This window comes from Symphodus melops (assembly GCF_947650265.1).
Source record: "Symphodus melops genome assembly, chromosome: 20".
Classification (NCBI taxonomy): Eukaryota; Metazoa; Chordata; class Actinopteri; order Labriformes; family Labridae; genus Symphodus; species Symphodus melops.
Genome location: NC_136710.1, coordinates 4473944 through 4489117, shown reverse-complemented (window position 1 = coordinate 4489117; position 15174 = coordinate 4473944). Strand labels below are relative to the sequence as shown.

At 39.6% G+C, this 15174-nt stretch overlaps 2 protein-coding genes across 2 annotated transcripts in view; one reads left to right on the top strand and one right to left on the bottom strand.

The window, feature by feature from the left end:
• The first annotated feature begins 304 nt into the window (after nucleotides 1-304).
• Nucleotides 305-5953, top strand: LOC306841273 (actin-related protein 2). The gene is made up of 9 exons (XM_079371074.1): nucleotides 305-410; nucleotides 1353-1463; nucleotides 2403-2561; nucleotides 2902-3031; nucleotides 3146-3282; nucleotides 3384-3533; nucleotides 4141-4286; nucleotides 4388-4520; nucleotides 5077-5953. Exons 1-9 carry the CDS (start codon nucleotides 363-365, stop codon nucleotides 5245-5247), a joined length of 1185 nt encoding a protein of 394 aa, XP_079227200.1. The 5' UTR covers nucleotides 305-362; the 3' UTR covers nucleotides 5248-5953.
• Nucleotides 5954-6119: 166 nt separating this feature from the next.
• Nucleotides 6120-15174, bottom strand: part of rin1b (Ras and Rab interactor 1b) — a 31802-nt gene continuing 22747 nt past the window's right edge. Inside the window, exons 9-12 of the mRNA XM_079371061.1 lie at nucleotides 14126-14434; nucleotides 13513-13644; nucleotides 11561-11730; nucleotides 6120-8073 (exon numbers count right to left, since the gene is read on the bottom strand). Coding sequence (XP_079227187.1) covers nucleotides 7750-8073; nucleotides 11561-11730; nucleotides 13513-13644; nucleotides 14126-14434 — 935 coding nt within the window. The 3' untranslated portion in view covers nucleotides 6120-7749. The remainder of the gene's footprint in view (nucleotides 8074-11560; nucleotides 11731-13512; nucleotides 13645-14125; nucleotides 14435-15174) is intronic.

Below are 15174 nucleotides of genomic sequence, written 5' to 3'. Positions count from 1 at the left end.
TCTGGTAAGTTTCATTCATAAAAATAAATAATAAACAAAATGAGACTTTATTCATCGAGCAAGCACTGAAAATATGCTTCCACAGAAGTCTGACAAGTATAGAAACATTTTAACAACAGAATAAGCTAATTTAAGTTTATGGAATCTTTGCTCTAAATAGTACTTATAGATTACTACCTGTTTCCCTAAAAATAATAAGCAAATGCCTCTTTTGCCACAGTAATGGGCGTCCCCTAAATTCAGTTTAGCCCCGCCCCAGCTTGAAGGACTTCTGCTTACCTGTCAGTTTCAGTCGTGTGAATTGCTTAGTTGTTGGACAAACTCCTGTCTTAACAGGAGGGAGAATTTAAAGCTGTGTAACCATGGACAGCCAGGGGAGAAAAGTCGTGGTCTCTGACAATGGAACAGGGGTAAGTCCATCCAACGTGTCTCTATTGTAACATACAGGACTCACAGTCTGTTGACAGGCCTAGTTATTGTTTTTCTGCTTTTTCAGTAGCATAGATTTAAACTTTTAATACACCTTATCTTCAAGTGTTTTGGATGCCAATCTAAATTGTTTAACACATAACATTTTAAGTTTATAATGTCTTTTCATTTAACTTTTCTCCCAGATCATGCAAAATCTGAAGGGTGTGAATCTGTGCTGCATACTGCAGCCTGATCTCACATCTGTTTGGACTTGTCCCACTCCCTCTAATGTGAACACACAGCCATAAAAGGTTGTGATGCTTTGAACTGTGCAGCAATTGGATGAAAAGCAGGAAGAACGAATTGAGGAACCAAAAAGTCCATACTGACTTTTAATATTGTATTGTTGCATTAAAGAATAACATGAGTTTTAAACTCTATGTTACCTGCATTCACAAGCTAGCAGTATCCACATGACTCTCTCTGCTACGTATTGCAATGTCCCTCCAGGGTAAGGAATGTGCACTGTGGCTACAAAGACAAGTTGAGACACTACAGTATGAAGTAAAGTCATGTCAGGCAGTTGATGAGATAGTCGGTGCATTTAAAAGCCATAAAACAACATAAACATGTCCTTGTACGTTCCACAAGAATTATACAAAATTATTTTATAACAGTAATTCAAATAAAACTAATAGAATAAAGAAGATGTTAATGAAGATTCATGATGATGGGGAAGTTTATTGGATAAAGATTGAGCCTGGTGCATAGACAAAATGAATCTGATATAAACTATAAACTTAAAAACTAAAATGATACATACAAAGGATAATGTAAGAATGCAAATAGATGTTCAGGAATCACTTCACAAAGAAAGTTTCAGTTACTGTCAATAAAAAAGAGAACTAACAAAAGCACCTTCTTATATGTTTCATTCTCAGTTTGTCAAGTGTGGCTTCGCTGGGTCCAATTTCCCAGAACACATCTTCCCGGCCATGGTGGGCCGGCCGATCATTCGCTCGAACACCAAAGTGGGCAACATTGAGATAAAGGTGAGGCGACTTTAATGTGAAAAAAGGGGCCTGTTTGCTGCTCAGCTAAACACAATCAAGAAGCCTTTGTGTTGTTTCTGTAGATAATTTAAGATCACCCAAGTCTATAAACTTTCTCCTCATATGAATAGCCTTTCATTTCTCCATTTTTCCATAATGTTGTTAAGGTTGGACTGACAACAAACAAACAACAACAGTGCAATAATTTGATGTATCTGCACGCTGGAAAAAAAACCCTTTAATGCACAATCAGTACATTTACCTTTCAGAAATTCGAGGTTGTTCACACCTTTACATAATTTGGATTTTCTATTGTTTTTACCCATTAAAGAATCTCATTACCTCTCCCTCCATTGTCCTCATGTGTTTATATTCTATTTAAAGCAAAGTGACTGAGTGTCTGTGTTGTGTCTAGACACACACAGTAAGACTAGTTCAGCTCATTAAACACCTGACCTACTGTGCCTCTTCTCCTCTCAGCTCAGACCACAGTAAGTGTCTTACACCTTCACACAACACAGTTTAGTTCATCGGCGGACAATTCAGACTTGAAATCGTCAGAACATTGTTTACAACGAGAAAGATTTCCATATTGCAAGTTTTCGTGTCATAGAGCATGTGTCAAAGAAAAGACATTTGGGAGGCTTCTAGTGAGGCAACAACTGTAATCCAATTACAGTAATGTATCGTGTGGGTACTGTGCCACAACGTATTCAAATCTCTACGTTGATGTCATTGAAATTTAAGGATTAATAGGCAGTCAGTAGCATTTTAAATTGTTGTTGTTTAACATGTATTGAATCAATTAGTAACTTCACAAATCAAAGAAATATTATTGACTATTGTCAGACATGTTAAATTGTTGCGCCACTCAATAACAAAAAAATGGACAAAAAGATCATCTCTAGAAGTTACACACTTCCTTTTCTTTTGCATCAGGACCTGATGGTTGGTGATGAGGCCAGTGAATGCCGCTCCATGCTGGAGGTGTCCTACCCCATGGAGAACGGCATGGTGCGATGTTGGGACGACATGATCCACCTGTGGGACCACACCTTCGGGCCTGACCGCCTCGACATCGACCCGAAAGAGTGCAAGGTAGAACACAGCTGGATGGATGTTGAAATGCCTTTGAAATATGTGACTAATTAGGGTTGTTGCCATAGGTAATTGATTTATTTTTATTTTCTTTGAAAGAGAACAATGTTAAATATTAAACATAAACGCTGCCATTTGATGCATTTTACAAGAGTTAGCTAAAAGCTAGTTTGTGTCTGCGGTTAATTGAGTTTATGAATTTTGTATAGGTTTGCAACCCGCTCAAAGGGTCAACCTTTCAAAAGAAAGTTTATCTGCTATATTATAAATCACATGCACTGCAAAAAAATAAAATAAAGTAAGCTTTTATATTCATCATTATACATCTGCCTTTTTTGAGATCCTGCTGACTGAGCCGCCCATGAACCCCAACAAGAACCGGGAGAAGATCACGGAGGTCATGTTTGAGACATACCAGTTCCATGGCATTTACGTTGCAATTCAGGCGGTGCTCACTCTGTATGCTCAGGGTGAGACACATGAACACAGGAACACGTTTTTTTGTGTTTTAGTCTTTCAGTCCTTGCAGAACTTTAAGACAAAGCAGATCAAAATTTTATTTCATGTGAAATTTGTTTTCGCAGGTTTGCTGACTGGTGTGGTGGTCGACTCTGGGGATGGTGTGACCCACATCTGTCCAGTGTATGAGGGCTTTTCATTACCCCACCTCACACGCCGGCTGGACATCGCAGGACGTGACATCACACGCTACCTCATCAAGGTGAGCTTAAAATAATAACTGGTCTGAAAAGTTTGTATCGACAAATAAAATTCACGAAAACACAATTCCTCGAATCTTCTCTTTCATTTTTACATCATTAGCTCCTGCTTCTCCGCGGGTACGCCTTCAATCACACGGCCGACTTTGAGACTGTACGTATGTTGAAGGAGAAGCTCTGCTATGTGGGGTACAACATTGAACAGGAGCAGCGCCTTGCCACAGAGACCACCTACCTGGTGGAGACGTTCACGGTGCGTGAACATTCACATTTTTGGTCTACACAAATTATTATGTTTATTTGGTCTCATGCAGAAATATGGATTTAAGGTTACCTCTGCTGTGTCTGTGTGGTTATTATGCAGCTTAAACAGTCAGTTAGCTTAGCTTAGCATATAGGCTGGAAAGAGACAAAAACTGCTAGTAAAGGAAACAATAAAACCCTCCCTTACAGCACATCCTGAACTCAAAAACATCTGAGGAGGAAAAATAAAATTTGGGACTAACATGGCAAAGGCTAGCGTAATATTTAGCTTAAACCCAGTTCATTAACTGGCTCTATATGTTTTATGTCTTCCATCTTTTTTTACAGTTTTTGTTTGAACCATTTATCTCCCAGACCTCTATTGGACTTTCTTGCTCTTCAAACAACATCACATCATTTGACTTCTGCTTTTGCTCCTGTCATAATTATGACCACCACTAGAGGTTGCTGTCTAAGAATTGGCATACACTGTATAGGACGCTTGCAGAACTGATCCAAACAATGTATTTCTTTGTGGAGGCTCAAATATGGCCGTGAGCTAAAAAAAAAAAATATCAGACTGAACTTTCCTGAACTGATTCTTCTGTCTGATGCAGCTTCCTGACGGCCGACAGGTGAAGGTGGGTGGAGAGAGGTTCGGGGCCCCTGAAGCTCTCTTCCAGCCTCATCTCATCAACATTGAGGGAGCAGGAGTGGCTGAGCTGCTGTTCAACACCATCCAGGCTGCAGACATTGACCTCAGGTGTGAAGCCATACAACTACTTGGTTAAAATAAAAAAAAATGAAATGCACAAATAAAACACGTCATTTTACCTTCTACCATCTTTTTTTTTTACCATGCAGGGCGGACTTCTATAAACACATCGTTCTGTCAGGAGGGACCACCATGTACCCCGGTCTTCCATCCAGACTGGAGAGAGAAATCAAGCAGCTCTACCTGGAGAGAGTTTTGGACGGAGACACAAAGAAACTATCAGTAAGAAGTGCTTCAATGCAGAGGGAGCTTAACTCTCCCATAATCTGTATTTTAAAATAAACAATGTTAAATTAAATGTTATGCAACAGTTGATTCTCGTAAATAGCTTGAAATAAATGTCATAATACATTAAGTCAACGACAACAACATAAGCCTTAAAGCTAGAGTAATACATTTCCATTTATTTGATCAATCTTTCAAAGCACTGGAATTAAATTCCTTTTAATAATAGTAACAGCATTTACAAAAACAAGCACCACTGGGTCACTTATTCCAAAGCTTTCAGCCTTATCACACAGGCTTCATCACTAACCAATCTATACAGTATGCTCTTCAGTCTTGTGAATGCACGCAGTCATGCTGCATTGCTCTGTTTTCTTTTTACTCTTTGTAAACTGAACATATTTTTTATTTTAGTGATAGCTTGTTTTTAAAAGAAGGTTTGGTGCTGCGTCTTTATTTGTTTGTCAAAGAGAGAAACACGTGGCATTAAAGAGTAACATATATTATTGAATGAATGTGGACCTCTTATCTGCCCTTTCCTTCACCTTTGTAGAAGTTCAAGATCCGCATCGAGGACCCTCCCAGGCGTAAACACATGGTCTTCCTGGGCGGTGCTGTGCTGGCCAACATCATGAAAGACAAAGACTCCTTCTGGCTCACGAGGGCGGAGTACGAGGAGAAAGGTCTGGGGGTGCTGCAAAAACTGGGAGTTGCAGTCAGATAAAACAGACATAACATTTTTAAATCAACTTTCCACTTCAAACCACCTGGGATAAAAAAAAAATAAAAATAAAAAAAGTTTCCGAATTCATGCTGTTATAATCAATAAGTCGACAACAACAAATGATTGATTACTGACCCCATTATCCGCTGATGAGCCACGTTGTTTCTATAAATATGTGCAGAACATATCGCACATAATGCTTTATGAGTACCTGAAACATGTTTTACTTTAATCACACTGTGACTGCTAAAGCTGCATGGTTTTTTTTTTTAAGTTTCATTTTTGTTTAACTTTTGTCTAGATTCCACTTTAGGCAACAACTCCTAAGAAATATCGCCCTGAAAATGTGGTCAAATCTAATGTCTAACCCTGTACAGTGCAGTGTTTCTGGGACTGTGTAGCAGGCTTCTTTAAATCACATGTGATAGAGTTATATAAGCTGGGAGTGACTGAAAATACATGGTAAATACTAAAACGTCAACCTAGTTTTCTATGTTTATCATGTAATTCTTGATATAAAAAAGATGTTAAATCTTTGTCTCAGTATTGTTTGGCTTTTTGCAATTCCAGATGTGTAACAGGATTTTTAACAGTGTCATTTATCTAAGAAGCTTGGAAATATATTGTATCAGATTTATAAGGTTTTAAGTAACACATTTGTAGAGCTGTTTTTTGTTATTAAAAAAAAAAGAAGAAGATCTACAAAGTTATAGTTTGTCTTCATTGCAAATCTTAAAACATGAATGGGTAGTTTGAGAGCAGCTGTATAATGGTGTGATTGTCTACTGCCCTCTGGTGGTTCAGTTTGTGTAAGACAGTAAACCATGACATCCTCACTCCTGCGACACAAAACTGGATGGAACAACGTTGCGAACAGATATTGCAATTTTTTTATTGCGATACTGAGTTACCTGACAAAAAAATACAGTTATGTGTTTCCACGCTGAAAAGAAATAAGTGAGCTCTCACAGTGAACACATGCTTCACGCACACACCACATTCGCAGAACCTTTACGTTAAAATGAAAAGAAAAAAAAAAAAAAAGCATGCAATAATGTCGAAAACACGTCAAAGTTCTCAAAAATGAACCTCCTCAGCTGGTTAGAAACAGTTGAAAATCCATACTTAGCTTTGATATCTACCCAACAAATCCAACAATTAAAAGTTATCTTTAAATACACAATATGATGGTGGAGAATGACACTGGTTGAACAGTCTGGTGGTGATGACTTGCAGCAGGAGTCGCCAGGAGCTGGTGACTTTTTAAAAATGTACATTCAACTGTCCTCTCAGTCTGATTGTAACGCAGTTTTATTCAACATCACGGCCAAGAGAAACAGAAGAACTGAAAAAGCAGTAGGTTTGGAAACATGAAATGAGTGTGTTTGTGAAAGGATTAAATTGTGACAGGCAAAAAAAGGAGAGCCTAATACATTCGCAAGTCATTCAGTAAATCTGTTGCAGGTTGTCTCGGAGTGTCGATGTGATACTTTTTTTTTCCTCTCTTTCCTCTCACAAGGTTTAAAAAAAAAAAAGAAAAAAAAATCAGAGAGCTGATGCTTTTCTATCACCTCCCTCCTACTCGCTCATTACTCCACCTGCCAAAAACACTTAATAGAATACACGAGAAAGGAGAAGAATTGCGCTTTTTTTCCACTCATAAAGCAAAAATAAATACTGTATCTGTGGGTGAATCTAAAAATAAAACCTTGTAAACCTGATTTCTTTCAAGGTAAACACCTGTTGGCCTCTCTGTTTTAGTCACTTTGGCATTAAGGTTTGGTCTTGGCTATAATTTGCGTCACCATTTTTTTTCTTTTTCTTTTTCGTCAAGCTGTATTCAAAGGGGCACCGAGAGGTTTGCCGTTTACTCAAACCATTCAAAAAAAAGAGGTTCCATCAAGATCTGCTGACTTTAACACAGAAAAGTGAAGAAATAAAACATCCAAGCGTCTTTAAGATTTTACCCAGAACTATACAGTGAAAGGGTTACATCATCAGGGTGGACAATTTGCCTTCTCCTGTGCGTACAGGATGTGGTTTCGTTTCCAGGCAACAGTAGTCTCACAAAATTAGTCTTTGGATTTGAGCCTCCTCACGTTTACATGATGTAATCCTTTCATGGTGTAACTCTGGGTTCATGTTTCTGATTACAATCAAATCCATTTATTACACATTTCCATGTCACAAACAGTACACTCCTTTACAGCAGCAGCCACACTGAGTGCTGCACAGTACAACTTTTGGCAACAGTCCCTGTGTTGGTCCTGCTGTGCTCTGCATGTTGGTCCATTTAGGGAAGAGTTTACCGTTTAAGGTCTGCTCCTGGTCTGAAGAAGGGCTGAAGTTTTTCACAACAAGTCCTGACCCAAGACGAGACACAACACACCGCCGGAGAGAAAGAGACAGAACAAGAGAGAGAAAGAGAGAGAGAAAGCGAGAGCAACCATCCATCTCCTCCTCCTCCTCCTTCCTTCCCCCTCCTCCCTCCATGCCTCCCACTCACTCCTCACACACCGACTCGCTCAGGTCCACGGCACCACCTCTGGTGAGCCGCCGCATCTTGCTGAAGTCATGGTCGGTCCTCAGGTAGGAGAGCGAGGGGCCTCCCTCGCTGTGACTGGCCAGGTCCTGGGGTTGGGCCTGTGGCGGCAGGGCCCGCATCTCTCCGCCGCTGCGCCAGTACAGGGTGTATTGCTGCGGGTCGGACACTTCGAAGGTGGAGGCACACAGCTGCGCCAGGGCCTGGCTGGTTTCTCCGGCTCTCCACTGCAACGTCCGCACGGCGCTGCGCTCCCCGTCCTGGAACAGTATCCGAACGCACCTCTGCAGGGAGGGAGGGGGGAGAGGGAGAGCGAGAGAGAGAGAGAGAGAAAAAAAAGGTGAATATATATATTGTATTCATGCAAAACAGAGGTCAAGAGGCTTATGGAGTGAGGGCAAAAGAGGGGGAGGAGAGAGATGGAGCCAGAGGAGGAGTAAGAGCTGTGCAGGCACACAGGCAGATAATCCACTACAATAAATGAACTCAAATGATGCTCATAAAAGATCTCTCTGAAACAAAGCTCCTGCTTCCCACACACAACCAGCGGGTCCAAATGAAAAACAGGTCTAACTGCTCTTTTCTCTGTTGCATGTTACCGCTTCATTGACAAAGCCCCCCAGCGTTAACACATACAGTCCATTAATCTCCCCTCAACTCGGAGCTGTAGTGAGAGTTCGCACTTCTGCACTTTCATCCAAACTAAAACCTATACTTTCTGACATCTACAGAAGAAGAAAAAAGATCAAATACACAAATACTAGGCTAGCCAAAACAATTGCCACTCTTCAAACACTTACCAGCATTTGTGCTTTACCTCAGCTATTATATAAGTCAGAGTCAGCCACCTACAGACGCCCTCACAACTCACTTTAAAAACACACACAATGAAAACATACAGAACAAAATCCTTTTAACCAATCATCCAACCTTAAGAAATCAGTCTTCTCGGTCACACACACACAAACACACACATACACCACAGAGCCTAAACTGCTCACACAACTACCCTGCCGACAAACACGTCCACAAGTGCCCAAATCTGCTTCAACTAAACTAAAAAAAAAAAGAAAACACACACAGCAGCAATTAGAATCAACAGGTCTGCCATCATCAAAACTTACAGAGTCACTGAGCTCCTCGCTGTCCGTGTGCATATTGTGTTTGCCTGCTTCGATGGGTAGATGCAGCTCAATAAATTTCATGTTATCTGACCGCCCACTTCTTCATAGCACTTGGCTCACTGATCCCCGCCTGTGTCAGTGGAAAATCTGGCTGCCGGGTGAGTTAGATCGGCTATTTGAAGCCAGGAGAGGCACCACGTGACGAGACAGAAACGTTGTGGATGACAATGCCTTTTTACCGGGGCATCTGGCGGACCGTTATACCAATCTGGGGCCAGGGGAGTGTTAATAGGAGAGTGTAGGTAAAAGCCAAAGTGTGTGAGCATCAGAGGATGCCCTCCACGTAAGCCAGGCGGTCCCTCATCTGCAGATTACATCTAAAAAAAAAAAAAAAGTAATCCCCCTGTTTGAATTCTGAATGGATTTCACGGGAAAAAATTCAGTTGTTTTCTGACTTTTTATCGATGACCTTTTTTTTTTTTCAACTGAAAACCTTTCATGACCTCAAGAAACGTTGTGTAGTCTTCAACTTTCCAAGCAGGAGTATCAGCATTACCTGAAATATGGGTGACAATCCTTTCCCCCGACCTCCTCCTGCCAACGTTACAGGTGTAGGATAATCTGGTGTTTCCCAGCCTGCAGTGCCATCAGTATAATTAATGTAAAACCTGACCTCTTTGGATGGATTAATCCTTTGTATTTGTTGCAGTTTGGGTCTTATGTGACATTTGAAAGCAATAAAACATGAACTTTGAAACCTGGAAACTGTTTTATTCCCTCAATGACTCTAGGCTTTAAACTTAAGAACAGGAGTCTGGATGAAAGACATCAAGGAAAATCCTTAGAGGTAGGTTTTTACGAAGGGCTCAAGCCATACTTATAAAACACATTTCACAGTTGTGACATTTACAGTCGTGGCTGCTTGAGCTTCTACTTATTATAGTCATTCAATATACAGATTGGTCTAAAAAAAAATACTTTCTATAAAATCAAAGGCTTTATCTCCAGTCCATAAAGAATCACTGGAGTTTATCAGAAACATAAAATGCACGCAGTTTGAATACATGATTCAAAAGGACTGACAGATTATCCACAGGTTGAACAAAGAACTGTCAACATTACAGCAGTGACATTTAAAATGTGTCCTTCATCGGTTATAAGCAGATTGTGACTCTTAATGTTTCCTTTCTGCATGCACTTATTTCTTGTTTAAAGTCAGTCAGTCAAGGAACAATCACATATATGGCTGTTATTTAAATCTCTTCATGTATTTACAGATGTAACTTTCTGCAAATTTCTCCTGATGGTCAGATGTCTGTGCTGAGTAAGAACTGTAGTGGATCTCATAAATCCTTAACATTTGACAATTGCTGATTGTTCCAGAGCTGAAAAACAATTTCACATCATATTACAACATTAGCCTTCTTGGTTACAGATTTCTAAGTCTTAACAGGTAACTTTTGCTTTGGAACAATACCTAGCAAACATTTTGTTAGCTAGCTAACTTTAACATTAGCAAGATTTAACATTATGAAAAAGTGTTGATTTAATGCTAACGTTAGCTGTTATCAATTGAAGCATTCAACCAAATCCTAGCTAACAATAATGTTATTTAGCTAAAAACGCCATTACCTTTAGAACTGTTTCTTGTTTTTGTCTTTATAAGATTTGAGAAGGGTTTCATTGACATATTTTTAGGAAAAAAAAATATTCAAGCGCCTATTAATTGTATTGTTATTGAGTTTCATTCTTTATTTTATTTGTTGTTTCCACGTTGTGTTTTTTTATACGTTTGTACAGCCAAGGTTATTTTAAATGTGCTACAGAAATAAAGATTGATTGATTGAAAAAAAAAAATACACAATACAAACACTATTCTCCAGTGTAGGCTGTAAACAACGCTCCGCAATAACAGTATAGTCACTACATTCATAGGTGTACAGCAGGCTAAATGGCGTCTGGACGATAAAGAAAGACAGTAGGCCTACAAGCTCCCTCTTGAACATTAAGGACCACCCTAGGGCCCCAACAATGGTTGCCAAAGAGACAGTTAATAGGAAATACAAATAAACAAAGAACAACCCCCTCGAGCAAACATTTAGGAAACACTATTTAGCCTCTGTTGGTAACATCTCCAATAAAGGCGTACAAGGAAGCGCAGCTGTTAAACACCTTACATAAGTGGTCGTAGTATTTTACAGCCTTTGATCCACAGTTGGACACCTGAAACCCATTTTGCTTTCCACCACTCTGCTCCTCCAGCATCACTCAGCATGTAATCATCTTTCTCATCAGCAAATGTTCTTATAAGCAGAAACAGTAAGGAGCGTCGAGAGAGGAAATTTCAATAAAATTGACGTATTGTTTCGTCACACATAGCGAATACAGCAGAAACATTGTTTGGTTGTCTTATTTAGTTTAACTTTCACGTCAATCACACAGTGCGGTGGAGAGTATCCCATAGAAATATTTCACTGCATAATCAGCAGGAGTTCCTATTGTCTGCTCATCAATCACCACTTCACACTGGGCAGCTATGTGTGGCAGCTACAAAGTAGATCACTGTACAAACCCACACATTGCTATAATACCGCCTGTGTTTCTGTGGTGTATAGTACTACAATCAAAACATCTGGGAAACACCTACTTGGTTTTGCTGGGTCTCCTTTTGTCTCTGGGCTTCTCGGCTTCGTCTGCAGCTCCACTCTTTCAGTGTCTCCTGAGCCTCTGGAGTCAGGCAGCACGATATTGGCTGCTCCCTGTCCAAGCTCTGGATTAAACACAGGCTGGCAAAAACACTGGTCAGGTAGTACCCACCTGGAAATTAGAAGAAATGCCGAGTTATAGGTAAAGACAACAACTGGTAGAAAACCAAATCAAACCTCGCACCACTTACTGTTATGCTTCATTCCTCAAAATAGTAAACAAAGGTCTCAAGTTAATATTTAGGTTAGACCTTGTTGTTATTGACTGGTTAAGACTCTCCTTCTTTGCTGATATAGATCTTATGAGAAAATAATAAAAATCTAATTTTTCTCATTTAGTGTTTTTCTGTCTGTTTATTTCTCCTATATGACACCAGCCTGGAGATCTTCAGTTTGTCTTTATTATGTCACTTTTATGTGTTTCGGTAGATCAATATAGATTCTATGATCCTTATTTGGGATCTGATTTTGTTCATTCAGTGTCTTATCTTCATCTGAGTTAATGCTCTTACTCATATGGCTGCAGGTGGTTACAGTGTCCCAATTGGGCTTTGAACCTTTGCTTTATGCCAAGTGCAAAGTGAGCTGCCACTGAAGGTTTCAAGGATTTCTACAATGTCTTTCACAGTCAGAGCTCAAAGCAAAAATGTTCATGAAAAACTGTCCATAAAGAAACATTTCCAGATGGATAGGGAGATGGAACAATAAGTCTGTTACCATTACTGTTTAAGAATTAAATCAAATTATATCTGAATTTCAAAGAAACAAACAGCTGCCTTTCTGCTGTTTAACTGGAATTGACTACTTGACTAATAATGTGAAACTAACTTCTAGTTCATTGAGTTGCACAAATTCCATGTAAATAATAATAATAACTTATTTTGTACACACCATACATTCATCATCTTAGTCTTGTTTTAGCAAAGCGGTGATCAGATTTATATGATGTGCATATGATCTGTCTTTTATATTGTTTACAGCTTATTGAGACTAATTTAAGAGCTTGCACTTGTCTAATTTTTGTTCACAATCTAATAATGAGACATGCACTCAACAATGTTAAGAAATTGGACTGGATCTTCCACGTGTCTTTTTCTTGAGATCAAAGCCGGGGTCATTGAATGAGGCAACTGTAAGACATTTTTAAAGAACTTGGACTTTGAACCAGAACCTGCACATGATACATGTTTGACAGCTCACTGAAGTCTCTCTTTTTTTTTTGCATGTATTCAGGCTGTGTTAAAATTGCTTTGGCACTTTACAAGCTATTTAACCAATTAATGCAGTATGGTCGATTTATTGACAATGAAAGAACCTTTTTGTCTGGCTTTAGTCAAATTAAGCCAAATAAACATTAGCAAGGTGTCATATGAGTTAAAGTTAGCTAGCAAGCATACAGTATATTGTAAGTCACTAAATGTAGCCTATAAGCAAGAAAAAAATAAATGGTGTGCTTGCTTGTTAATAATTGAGTTATGTTATCTGGTGGTTCAAAAAGAACGACCCCCACCCCCCCAAAAAAGAAGAAGAAGCAAAAGTTAGTCAGCTGTTTAAATAAGACTCAGTTTTTAGCAGGATTAGCTCTTTTGAAAGAAAAGTTGTATTTTAAAAACTATATTCAAACCATTCTTCTTTTGAGGACCAGTTTATAAGGTCTCAGTCTATAGTAGATTATAATTTCCAGCCTTTCCAGATGTATTTACTTTTGATGAAGAACATGCTACTTGCTTCATCTATCTTTCCAATCATAATCCTGGTTGAAGTGAAGTTTTGAGCAAAACACAGTTTAAAACAAATTACTTGTTTTACTGATAGAAAGATATTTTGAAGTCAAAGTAAAAGCGTGCCACAACTTCTAAACAAGCAACATCAGAAGTTAAAGTTGAAGTCATACCCTCTCCTCCAAGCCAGGAGGGCTCCAGCAACTCCATCATGTACTCCACCTCAATCAGGATGTGAGGCCTGTTACACTCCACAATCACGTACGACAATGATGGCAGAAAGTCATCCCAGCTTACTTCCTGGCCTAGAAAAAATATGAGAACAGGAGAGTTTTAAGGGGGATGCTAATATGCCAAGAAAAGGTTTTTCACTTCCAAACCTCAGAATTCAAACTGAAAGAAAACTATCAACACATCCCCAAAACCAACCCTGTGAACTTTAACATTTAGCCTTGTTTGGCCTTCAACTTAGACAGTGGGAATTAAGCCGTCATTTTGTACCAATTCCAAACTCTAGAAAACGAACTGCACAGACACGATGACGCATTCATTTCTAGTTATCGGCTCCACAGAATCAGGTCGTGATGAAAAGCAGACAGGTCTAGTGCAGATCACAAAAATACAATATGTCTGAAGTGTAGAGCTTTCAAAAGTGACAAGACACTTTGAAAACATTGTTGACCTTCAACCCTTTTACAGGGATGCTTTCAAGCAGCAACAAATGATTAAAAAAGGTACAGCAAATAAAATATTTTGAGTTCTCTTCATCTAAGTATTTGGTCTCACCGTGTAAGGACCCCATGGCCTTGTGGACGCACTTGCACACTTGCAGCAGAAGCAGCACCTTGTCAATGGGTGAGTGTGTACGCTGCATCAGGACGAGCTTCTGCTTCACCCTCTCTACCTCGCGGCTGTCAGGGACGCCGGTCCTTACACCAAGCCGCTCCATGGCTGCGTCTCCCTTCAGGCGAAGGAGGTTCTGGTTCAGACGCTGGCTGGAGCCGTCCTGACTGTGCAGCTCAACCAGAGCTTTATCAAGGTGTGACCGCAGAGGCCTTAACACACAGGAGAACATGGCTCGCTCCAAGGCCAGATCTAAGGACAGAGGGATAAAACTGTAAGGCATTTCTTTTTGTAAATAATCTCTTGTGGGTTTTCTGCTTATTTCCTCATTTTCAAGTTGAGGACGTGTCTACTTATCTGGAGGTGAATGGCAAGATACATAGAGAGATATTGTAATGGGAGGATCAATAAGATGTCCAAAATGAAAATGGCTTCAATCTACTACTCACTCAGTACATCCAAACAATAAGAACAAACTCAGGCAGCACAAAAGAAAACATTTTGGAAGCCTTCTGATTCAGACGGGACCGTTTCATTGCAAGGCTACTGTGTTGGATTGCATCAGATCTTTTAGGTTAATTTTTTACGTCTGTCTTGTGTAAGGTCAAGCAGACATGTTTTTAGACAGGGAAAATCCCAGAATATGAATATCCCACAGGAGTCATGCTTCTGAAAGTTCACTCATTTCCATCACTGGAAGAACACGCTGGAAACTTTAAAGCCTTGCTTCCTTATCTTTGTTTCGTTTGTAAACCTTGTCTTGTCTGGTAAGCTCCACTTCTCTGGGCTTACTTTTTAAATGAACATTTCAATTTAGAAATAATTGACTAAGACAGACGACACAATGAAACCTTCTAGGTAAAATATAACTCAACTTAAATCCAACTGCTTGCTGGGATGGACTACGCACTGGGTTTTGCTGAGTTTTGCTAATCTAATCCTGAATCTTGGGTTGCTGAAATAACATTGTTGTATATTTCCCCCTTTTGTGT

Excerpts from the sequence above, each read along its gene's own strand:
- LOC306841273 (XM_079371074.1), top strand. The coding sequence starts at position 363 with ATGGACAGCCAGGGGAGAAAAGTCGTGGTCTCTGACAATGGAACAGGG. Across the intron at positions 411-1,352 it reads TCTCTGACAATGGAACAGGG|TTTGTCAAGTGTGGCTTCGC; the intron begins GTAAGTCCATCC and ends TTTCATTCTCAG. Across the intron at positions 3,283-3,383 it reads TCACACGCTACCTCATCAAG|CTCCTGCTTCTCCGCGGGTA; the intron begins GTGAGCTTAAAA and ends TTACATCATTAG.